The 12,027-nt window shown below is 43.9% G+C and overlaps 1 protein-coding gene across 1 annotated transcript in view; it reads left to right on the top strand.

Annotated features, from left to right (window-relative positions):
- The first annotated feature begins 353 nt into the window (after positions 1-353).
- The window catches only part of LOC113023732 (BCL11 transcription factor A-like), a 30,170-nt gene continuing 18,496 nt past the window's right edge, over positions 354-12,027 (top strand). The window contains exons 1-2 of the mRNA XM_026170055.2: positions 354-802; positions 3,414-3,806. Of these exons, the coding sequence (XP_026025840.1) occupies positions 748-802; positions 3,414-3,806 (448 nt within the window). The 5' untranslated portion in view covers positions 354-747. The remainder of the gene's footprint in view (positions 803-3,413; positions 3,807-12,027) is intronic.

The following is a 12,027-nucleotide window of genomic DNA, read 5'->3' as shown; positions in this document are numbered from 1 at the left end:
TCATCCTGTCGGAGAATAACATTTCAATTAGTTTAGCTCAAGAAGGCCGACTGAAATAAAAACACTTTATTCAGTGTTAATGACATTTCCAGTCTGCACTGTAAATTTGCACAAAGACTGCATATTCATAGTGGCTTGAAAAAACCCCCCCAACAACAACTAATAAACACGAGTGCAAAAGCTGGGTTTATCCACCACTACATCCTTGTTACATACGCTCTTTGGTTCACGCGCTTTTTACTGCTTTCCTTGTAAAACAGTGTCTCTCTTTCTCTCCCTCGCTCTCCCTCTTAGCCCAGCCCCCTTGATCCCCTTCGTCCATTGGTGTCTTCGGGGTCTCCCTTTTTTCTCTTCTCTTCCATAGGTAGTCCATAATGAGTGTCCATTGGCTTTTATTATGACTTGTCCCCCTCCCACTGGCCGCCTTCGCCCTGCCCATGTTTTGTATGTCTCAGTTCGTCCAGCGCCTGACGTTCAAGTTCGCAGAACGTCACGTCCGCACTTGAACTTGCAGCGCAGGGGGCTTCACTATACCCCCATCACTCTCTCTTTGCAAAAAAGTCATGAAGAGCTCCGCACAGCCCGCACCGCACTACTCCTCACCCTCTGTATGATCAGCAGCTCATTGCTTTTTTTTTTCCCTTGTTGGCTGTCAGACGCATCAATGAAGATATTTCATTTGGAGTTTACCTTGTAGGAAAGGATTTCCCAATGTGAACTCAGCTGAAAATCCGTCACTAAACCAACATGTCTCGCCGCAAGCAGGGCAAACCCCAGCACTTGAGCAAACGGGAGTTTTCGCGTAAGTGGAGATACATTGCATTTCGACTTAATTTCATTGGTTTTTCCTCTCGGTGACCCATCTTTTTCTGTATACGGCAACTTTCTTTTAATACTTAGGATACGTCCACCGCTGTCCTGACTAAAATGACAAATCGCAAACATATCCAAGACTACAGGTTATCTTTATAATCATCACGAGGTCTTCTATAGGAAGTTTTGGAGCAGCGTGACAGGGAAGCTCAACTTGTGTTGGTTAACGCGTTGTATAACACAGCCTTCAAGGTTTCTTTCGCCATTAAAGGGCATGCATGAGCTTTATGGCCAGAGACCTTTGCCTATATGAAGGCGGCACAGAGTTACAACTGCTGCCATTCACTTAAGTTTCCATGTGCACCTTTTGAAGCCACAGCACTACTACAGTGCAGGTCCTTTTTAACTGTAAAAATGCATTTACAAAGGTCCTAGTTGGTTTGGACACAGGGAAGTGGTGTTTACACACACACACACACACAGACACACACACACACACTTGTCCGAAGCGCAAAGACCTCGTGTGCGTTACCTACAAGGAATGCAGTTTCTTTGCAACAATTTTTTTCACCGCTGGCGTTTAAACACGGCATATCCAATCCATTTGTATCCATAAATTGCATAAATACGCAGAAATCTCCGTGCGCGACACTGTTTTGAGATGAAGGAAGAGAAAAGAAGGACAGTTGTTTTACGCGCGTGTAAAACTGCAGGGCATTGATTTTGATTGAATGTCACATTCTTCGCACAGTTTAGACCAATTGTTGTTTGCCGAAGAATTATTTCGCTCCATTCGTCGGTTAAGAGCTTTATCAGTATATTGCTTTATCAATGCACTCTTCGCGCGTCAGTAAATGCGGAGACGTTTCCAGACTAGATAGGCTGTTTAAGTGTAAGTTAGAGATCGAAATGAACAACCTGTGCTTTTCTTTTATCTTTATTCTTGTATATATTTCTGCATGCTCTTCTTATTGCCGCTGAAACAAATTATGCTCTGGCAACATTTATTCTATGATTTGTCGGAAAGCTGTCAGATGGGTTGCCAGTGGGGGGCGCAATTTGATTGTAGTCCTACAGGCCACTCGTGAACTTGAACTTGATCCACTTTATCCTGTCCTGCTTGACCAAGCTCATGCACAGGATCGGTTCAGCAGCAGTAGGTTATTACATATTTTATGTTCTCTTGAATGTATTCATATTTTTTCTAAAGGTACACTAAAGGTACAATATTCCCCACATTCAAAGAGGATCCAGAAATAAAGTGTTTACAAAGAAACAGTTACAGACCTTAAATTATGAAGAAAAAATGACCAAAGAGTATAAATATGCTTTTGTTTAATGACATGAAGATTTTGCTTTTGACCAGTATAATTCTGTTATTGGTTATGACCCAAATCTGTTTAATTTACTTTGGAATATTAATTGTTTTTTTTTAATTATTGCAAAATAAATAAGACTGCATGAAAACACTGCAAAATTCTGTTCTAGTGCTAACTGTCAGCTTTTGTGTTGCAAAAAGGCACCATTAGAAATTTAAGTAGGCACTTCCTTTTAATTTTTGCATTTATTTTAAAATGAAAATAATCCCTTTGGTGTTTTCAACGAGGGACTGTAGAATACAATGAATGATCTGCCGGTATTACAGGGAGTCATAATACTCTAAAACAGTAAAAAAAGACCTAATGATTTTTCTGATAGTGGAAGAGACCTGCTGCTGTAACCCAGTGGGAAACCTTCGCCTAAACTACTTTAAATTCTAGCACAGTGTGATATCAGAAAAAAAAAACACATTATATTTTAGCTTTCAAAGTTATTCACATCACTCTTGCTTGACATCAGAATGAGATTATTTGGTTTGAAGAAAATCTTTCCACCTAAACCAATCTCATACACCTTGTATGTGTCCATGGCACAAGCTGGTTAAGATAAGTAAAATAGGGGTGAATTCCCTCATCTTTAATGCAACTCAACATACAAGTAACAGGGCCTATCTTGCATAGTCCCTCACCACCTTCTCATCTGACCTGATATAGAATTAAAGCTTGAACCGGCGGCAAGAATTCATCACATCTTATCTCAACATCCCAGTCGGGGCGCCAAGTGTCGTTTACCATGTGGCTAGATGACTTCTTTTAAAATGCTCTCTCTGCTCACTCTCTCTCTCTCTCTCTTTCTCTCGCTCTACTTCAGGGACCTACTCCACATCCAACCCCTCAATGTCTAACCTTGGTTCACGAGATCCCAGCACTTTTAACGAAATGGGGTCCAATCATCTTGAACTCAAATTAGAATCTATTTTTTGATTCTCAGAGGTGTTAGGTTCATTAAAAAAGCGAGATTGGCAGCACAATAAAGAGGGTCAAGCAACTTAATCGTTTGACTGCTGCCTGCGAGCTGAACATGTCAGTCCTTATCGAAGCTGTCTGTGTGCTCTTTCTTCCTTTCTGCCTTCTTTCTTTCCTAAAAATCCCATCTGCACATATACTCCTCGGCCTTATTCCTTTACAAGAAAATATAATAACAGTGTATGTAAACTCAGAAAAATATCAATTCTCGCTTCACTACATGTCACAACTGTCTTTCTTCTTTTCCTTATCCAGCTGAGCCGCTCTCAGGTGTTTTACCAGAAGAAGACTCTCAGGACTCCCCCAGCCTGGGAGTGGCTCAGGGCGAGCCCCTAAAAGGGGACCAGGACCTGCTGACCTGCGGCCAGTGCCACTCTCGCTTCCCCTTAGCTGACATCCTGCTTTTCATTGAACACAAACGGAGGCAGTGCCACGGTAGCCTCTGTGTGGACAAACCTCTGGACAGGCCACCATCCTCCCCACTCGCCTCTCCTCTTTCCACATCCTCATCACACTCGCGGACCCAACATCAGCACCAAAGGAGGGTGCGTCAACCTGTCGAGGTGGCTGTTCAGGTGTCACCGCAGGATGAGGATTGTTTATCTGCACCCTTGCAAGGAATAATCCCTAAGCAGGAGAATATGACAGGTAAACACACTGGAAGCTTAACATGGCTGCCATGCAAGAGTAAACAGATGAGCAGGAGAAATTTGCATTCAAGTGTGAATAGAGTCTTGAAGCTCTAGATTGTGTGGAGTGGGTCACACTTTTAAGGTTCATAGGCAGTTTATCACAGAAGACAACAAATACTCGCTGAAATTTCCCTTCTAGTAGTGAGGATGTGTCCAATCAACGTAACCTGACGGCGAAATGTCTGCTGCTACATTTAGGAGTTGCGAATTTCCCTCAGTAGAGTCATGAATACACATGAAGATTAATAAGGATATTGATAAAAGGCACCGGAAAAGACGCATGGAGACAGACAAAGAAACAGATTATAAAAAGACAGAGAAAGAAGAGATCAGTTTCTTTTGGTTTGTTGCTGCATCACAGATGTGCTCAGATCCTTTGGACTTCACATTCTCTCTCATGTGGTCGCGAGAGATGTATCTCTATCCCTGCCTGGCTTATTACACTGCCATATCTCTTGTACCCTCAAATATGCGCCTGCTGAAGCTCACTGTGATTCTAAAATTAAAGAGATAGGAAAGAATGTAATTACGTTGATCTGTCAAGGAAGAACTGTTTATTTGAGGAACACTACAGCCACTAATTGTCAGTGTTTTTCTTGATTTGAGTAATTAAGGACTTCTTAAGGCAGCTAGTTGGTTTGTTGGTTGTCCACTGGGGCTAAATGAGGCTGTTGTGAAAACATGAGTTGCTGTGCAAACAAGCATGGGTCCCTTATGACTGGTTTTATAGAGTGGAGTTTGATTTTGACCAGCCCATTTTGATGTTTATTCATTTCCTTTAACAGATCTGATAGCATGTGCCAGACTGCGCTGATTGCCTGGGCAGTTGTGATTGAATTTGAAGCCAATTCAGGCTGAATGCATAGAGGGTAGTTTTCAATAATGAGCACTACTGTGCTGTATTAGTCAGCGCTTCAGCTTTGCAGATGGCATTGTAAAGGGCTACTGTTACTTGTTGTCAATGTTTTAGCACTCTGCCATACAGAATAACCACTGTTCATTAGTGTGCGGTTTGTGAAAATCTTTCTCACAAACTGGGATGGACGCACACATGCTCAAAAAACACACATTCTTCGGACATGCCTCTTGGCCTTGTCAGCTGTTCGAACACGCCTTTCCTTGCTCACTTGGATCATCGTGCAATGGAGTTCACATGATATCATGAGGTCACTAACACTGTGCGAAGAGCTTTATTTATAGGTCTCATTTCTTTGGACATTGTGTAACAGTCAGGATTTCCTTGGGTTAATAATGAATAGGTTAAATTGACTGTATGTGGTGCAAGATTGCATCCTGTTGTGACGCCTCACCTCACCTTTTGTTATCATCCTGTTATAAAATCTGAGGTCAAAATTAACAGTCTGTGCTGCAGAGTCTGTGCAGGACATCATATCAGTTATATATGCATTGCATATAAGACGGCCTCGTCCCACCGCTTTTTTTTTTGTCCAAGATTGATGGATACAGACTGGCAGTGCCAGCGCGCCACCCCATACTCCATATGCTAGCTGCCATGTTCTCTTACCCTGCTCAGTTAGAGGCTGACACTGAGCTGAGGCATCTCAATATATACTGTTCCTATGCCTCAAGCCCAGTCCAATCCAGGCGAGTGTATGATGAATTACACCCTTAAAGATTTCCCTGCATCTTGCTCCCCTGCATCATTCAAATGAAAGTGACCCTTCCAATCTCCACCCCACTCCTGAAATATCACTTGACACGGACGGATTTCCATATGGACAGCAGTTTGCGAAGGCAGTGGCTCTGGCTAGGTTAAGGAAAGTTGCTGCTTGACTAAAGGGAGCTGACACCCAGAATGGCTGAACTTGTAGGTGGGGGGATATGAGAAGGGTGAGGGCTGAGGAATTAGGGGCAGTACGTAATAGACCGATAGCTCGAGATGAAGCTGTGCCCCTCAGTCTGTCTCTACAGGACAGCTGAGGCCGTCTGGGAGTCTCATGACTGCAGCTGGGGTTTGGGTCTGCAGTCTGGGGCTCTGAGCTGTTAGACGAGGGCAGAGCAGCCTGCGTACCGTCATTTGCATGATAAACAATTAAAGATATGCATAGAGACATCGTAGCTTGTCTACAGACCACGGTTGTCCCAGAAATAGAGCAGATGATGGCTTCTCAAGCAAATGTGATTGCAGCGTATAAAGCTGCTTTTATTTCCCAGCATAAAATTGCTATTAAAGAGACAAACCGGTAAAGTGGATTCAAAGTTTTCATTTACATTAATTATTTCATGGAGTAAACGCAATTGTTATTAGCACAATAAATAAATTAGAGTCTAGTCTTTATAAATTAGATACACAACCACAGTGCATATTGTCTTCTTCTTGACCTATTTACAAGAAATTACAAGAAAAGATTGCATGAATTTTGTACCACATTTTTTGAGGTATTATTACTACATTGTTCTGCCCTGTATTTATCCATCCCAGCATTAGCACCCTTTTGAATTCTCACCAGTGTAGCCACGTGTGTTAATGAGGCCACTGCAACTGTGGAAATCGACCACCATCTCACACTTCAGCTTCTTTCCAGCGCCCTGCCTCCATTGTAACCTGGACTCTGAATCGATACTGAGTCAATTACGGCAGCCACCTTTCACCCTTTTTTCTCTATGAGGAAGAAAACATTCAAACAACAGAGAAGCATTTCTTGCAACACCTCTGTGGCTGTGGAGCATTTTCTTGCAGCAGCTTGCCTGTCCTGTTTCTCCCCGTGTGTTGTGGAGACAAAGGTATTTAGCAGGCTCCATATTGGCATTGTGCCACCTTTCTCCAATATCCCCTCCTTCACCAAGCAAATACATATACACACAGGGTGCCTGTCATGCAGAACTGGGGGGCTGGGCAGTGCGTGGAGATTGTGCATTAGTGGCGGCGGTGGGGGGTGGGGGTGGGGGGCTCCTTGGTAGCGATATCTTTTCCTGTGTCCAGTGTGCATATGCGTCAGCAGACATATGGGTCACTGTGCAAGTTTATATCCGGTGCTTTTGTTTGGGTGATCACTTTAATTGATACTGAAAAGGCAAAGATGCGTGCTGCTGCAATGATTGGACACCAGCTAATATTTTAACATAAGGACTCCATTGTCTGTAAAAAGTGACTCTAATTTGATCCTACAGTCGCTTTGGGCTGTGATAAAATCAGTCCTATTTTTGGCAGTGGGCTCCACTACGTTTTAATGAAGGTGAACAGGAGTGGTTTTTAGGATGAATTTTTCATGGAGGACATTTTTGTATGCTGAAGCCAAGCTCTAAACACCCACAAATGTTGTCAGTGGAAATTCGTCAGCCTTTGTTGTTGGATTAAATGTTAGTGGTTCTGGCTGTATTCAAGTCTACTGAGTGTTTACATCTTGAGTGCGGATGCTGTGAAACTAATGTACGTGTAAATGTGTACATTTATGTGTGTATAAGTGTGGTTTTGACCACTTAAAATGTTTATAGGTTTCCGTGTGTGTGTAAAAGTGTGTGTGTCTTGCTGTTTGTAGCTTTACTACCCTGGGCGTGCAGGCTGAACATGAAAGAGTCTTTGACTTGGCAAGCCTTGCCTGAGGACACCCCTCTGAGGACTATGCCAGGCCAGACTTGGCACACAGCAGTGGGCCTGAGGGACAGGCCGGGCCTAAATGTGTGTGTCTAAGAGGGAGTTAGAGGAGGTGTGTCTGTTTTGTGGGTTTAGGAGGCAAAACGTATGGTGAGGTGGTGGCTATGACTGACAGTGGGAGTGTGTGAAGTTAAGAGCAGGTATGCAGTAGATTGTGCGTGCTGTCCTCAGGGCCTCCTGGCTTGGACTTCCTGTGCCTCTGTTTGTCTTCTAACAACTCCGGCATCACAGCCTCGGGCCATTCAGGTGGAGGCTAGCTGAAATATGCACACACACACACACATCTACACACACAAACATGCATGTGAACATTCAAAAATAGGCTCCCACAAATGCATGCACGCACCCACAGATGCACACACACCTGTTCTATGAACACAACAGTGCACACGCCTCCTTTAAAGATGCACACATATGCTACAGTGCACACATACAGTGTAAACCCCCTCCTGTGAACCTGTGTTTTGTCTGTAATAAATGTGTTACGGTAGAGGCCCCATGATGTGTTGTGAGTTGATGAGATCTGTCAGAAACATATGATCCTTATTTTACCCCCCTCCCCTCTGTCCCTCCCACTCTCTTCCGCTTAGCCTTTCCTCTCTGTCCCTATCTCTTTCTCTCCCTCCCTCGCTCACAGCCTCTCTCCACACATCGCTCCAGTAGTTTGTCTTGGGGGAGTGGAAACTGAAAGTTTTGGCTACATTAGTGTGTCTGCACCTCTTAAAGCCTTCCAACGTCCACTCTAGAGCTCATTCTCACTCTCGCAGATTTGGCTGCAGAGTGAGGCAGACATAAACACTCACACATACACTGCCTCCATCCATCCCCTTTACCCACTGTCAAACAAAGCTATACAACAGAAACATTCTTGTTTGTCTACAGCCACGTCATGCTGGATGAGAAAGTATCCTCAGAAATAAGCATGTCTTGCTGCTGTCCTGTCAATACTGTGGCAGGCAGTCACATCACGGGGTCAGAGGGCATCTGACAGCATCAGGGCCTGTCATGCCAGCCGCCGGCTTCACCACCTGCAGGTTAATGACTTTATTTTTAGACAGAACAGAAACAGAGAAGAAAAAGTGTCTTTGATACAGCTGTTGCTCAGGAAGTGGCAGATGAGAGCAGAGAGGAGAGAAGTAGTATTTTAGGAAGTAGGCAGGTTAGTTTGAGGTGAGAATGGGAGCAGATTTGACAAAGTAATTTTCCCTTTGATATTTTCCTAAAAAAATACCCATTTTGTCATAATCCTGTAAGTCTTTATTTAGGTCACTGAAACCGAACCAGATTTGGAAATTTTGTATCTCTAAGAGTAACACACTATCACAGCTTCTATCTCTATGCAGAATGTCATCTCAACCTCTGATATTCCTTTTGTGACTGTAGCATTTAAGGGTGTAGTGCTGTTGGATGGTTGCTTTGTCTTTCTCCAACTGAAGGTGATAATTCTGAGGCCATGGGAGAGCCACAGTGACAAGGACATTGTGTTAGTCTGATCCCACTGATCCTGGTCACTATCTAGTTTCTTCCTCCACAGTCTGGCTCACTACAGGTTTCAGTGACAGTACTGACTTGTCAGAACTGTGAGTCTGTTGGTGTGTGTGTATCTATTTGTACATTTGAACTTGGTTGGATGGTTGCGGACACCTCAGTCTTGCCCACCTCATCTCAACCACAAAGTTACAGGACACAGGGCCTTTCTGTCTGATGCTGCACTCGTGAAAATTCCCAACCTTTATTCTTGGTATATTCCTTGGTGGGTGCTCAGAAATGCATTGCCTCCTAATAGCTCAAATTAACCATACATTTCATCTTAGATTCAAATCCCAGATCTTTTAAACATTCAGAAGATAGTTAATTCATTTACTTTTGAGAGTATCTTGATTTAGTCATTAGATTAAATTTAGGCTGTAAGGTGGTATCGGCACACTGCAGTTTGCTTTGCACACAAGCATACGAGCACAAGCTTGCACACAAATGAGAGTGATGCACACAAGGTGATCACTTATGCACGGATGCATGCATGCACACACATACTTCCACAACTGACCCCCAGCCATCATTCCACACAGACACACGCATGTACGCACACTCATAAATGCACACTCCTGTCCCAGGCACCCTTTACTTTTGCAGGCTGAATCTCACTGATAACATGCTGGCGCCCTCATTTAAATTTGAAGCGCTTCTTTAATCTTCAAAGGCCTGATTGCTTTATGAATATGCATGGACTGAGCTGACTCTCAGTTCATTACCTTGTTGTAAATTCTAATGACCATTAGGGCCCTGCACGGTAATTGCCAATTGTTTTGCATTTTTGATTAGCCCATTACCGAAGCACATTCTGAACATGTCTGCCCTGCCTGCCTGCCAGGCCACAGCAAGAATCGGAGGGAGGGGGAGAGAGAGATGAGAAAATAAAAGAAGAGAGTGCAAGGGAACCTAGTGCGAAGGGTGGTGAAACACGGTTTAGGCAGCGTAAATTTTGAGGCTTGGCTCAAAGTGTTGTTTCGGGGGGAAAGTGGGGTGAGCTAGAAGGGGGCAAAAAAAAAAAGAAAAAGAAATGTAAAAGCTGTAGAATTGGATGTTCCCTAAGCAAGCTCCATCGTGCTTGTTTCTGCAGAGCTTGAGTGCAAGAGTGTGTACCTCACTGCATTTATGTCAGCATGCGTATTTGTTGACTCTGTGTGTGGATGTCAACTTTACTATGTGTATGTACCCAAGTTTGCGTGCAGCTGGATAGGGAGGGGTGCTGTGTTGGGAGCGGAGAGATTCTGATAGTGCATCCCAATGCACGTTGTGTCTGGGACTCATGAAAGATTGATGGTTCCTAGCAGAATGGCATCAGCCTGCTACAACTTGATAACATCTAATGGATAATTTAGCACTCTAAAACCTGCGGGCCAGTCCACCTCTCTAGAAGGCTAAAGAGGACAGCAGCTGCTGGGCTTTCGGGGCCGCTGCTGTGACTGTTTGTTGGAAAAATAAATGAGAACAAACAGAAAGATGTGTAAGAGAGGGAGTAAACGAGGCAGGAAGACAGAAATAAAATGCAGAAGTGTTTCTGTGACCACGATTTGAATATCTCAACTGTGTTGATTGCCCAGCTCCGGTCACAGCAGCTTAAAAAAATAAAATAAAATAAAATAATGCATCTTAACTTGAAAATATTTCTAACACAGTCCTCACTAGCACTTCAGGAGCTAAACTAATCCAAATATCTAATTTAGAGCTTGTAGAGGTGGTTTACTGGACATGAAGCAAAAAAAAAAAAAATCAAATTAAAGTAATTATAACCTTATTTTCCTTTTTCGCTCCTTGCTGCTACAGTTTCACAATTGTTGCTTCCAACTGTATTTATAGCAAAAAAAGCAGAGAATATAATTACAAATGGAAAAGTCATGTCACTGCATTTTTCTGTATGACAGACCACCCAGATATTTTGATCCATAAAATATTGCTTGTGTGAAGAGGGATACTTTCATTCAGTTATGATTCTTCTTCTCTCTCCCCTCGCTCTCTTTTTCTCCCTCTCATGTACCATTCATAATCTCCATAGTGTTTACACAGAGCTTCGAGGCCTACTGTCAGTCTCTTATTCCCAGACTATTAAGCTGTTGACAGTTTGGTTAATCGTCCCACAGTTTGACTTAAGGGGAATCAGAGAGAGGTCAGCAATGTCTGTCTCCAAGGTGTGTTGAGAAAGTGGCTTACATGTGTGCGCTCTGTGGCATGCCTTTTATTGGGAGTTTGTCTCATTTTGGATGGGTGGGTGAGCAAGCTGTCAGTTTGTCTTTGCCGTGGTTGTGGAGGAGCCCCAAACACATTACAGAAATGATCAAGATCTAGATCAGCTATAGCAAGTTCCTAGTTAGAGTTAATAGGCTGCCTGGATGGTTTATATGCAGCGTACGGATGTTCATAGTCTCATTCACATGTGAGAGAGAGACATAACAGCATCAGCAGGAGCAGCAGCAAGGCCCAGTATGTCCAAAGGAGGCTTGGGCAGACAGCATGATAGATGGCTTTGTTAAAGGGTCCCAGGGTGTCCCCTGAACTTGAAGCACTCTGTTTATCTTGAATAGGAGACGCACATAGTATTGGGGGGCAGTGAGCAGGAGAGGGAGAAAGAGAATGATATAGCTTTCAGGGGAACGAAGAGGGGAGATTGCGGGCCGGGCTAGTGTCTGAGCAGGCCTGCATGGGGGTTGGGGAGGTTAAGGGGGGGTCGTGAGCAGGCACGGCTGCTGGAGAGACAGAGAGGAGGGAGGAGGGGTGGAGGGGAGGGGGGGGGGGGAGCTTTCCTAGTAGCTGTCCATTAACAGATGAACTTGGCAATGGTCCAGGCCTCAAAGGTCTTGGGAGACAGACACACATGCACATATATTCACACATGCACACACATAGACAGATGTACACTTTCCTGGTACCTGCTCACTGTGGATGGAATGCCACCATGGTTCTTTTTTGTCCAGAGGCGAAACAGGACACGTCTCTGGTTCACCTATGTCAGAACCAGTTCAGACCGGTTAGTCAGCCAGGCCGAAGGAGGCAGACGGACGGG

Source organism: Astatotilapia calliptera, chromosome 6 (genome assembly GCF_964374335.1).
Source record: "Astatotilapia calliptera chromosome 6, fAstCal68.1, whole genome shotgun sequence".
NCBI lineage: Eukaryota > Metazoa > Chordata > Actinopteri > Cichliformes > Cichlidae > Astatotilapia > Astatotilapia calliptera.
Note: the sequence above shows the minus strand (reverse complement) of the source record. Positions and strands in the feature narration are given on the sequence as shown.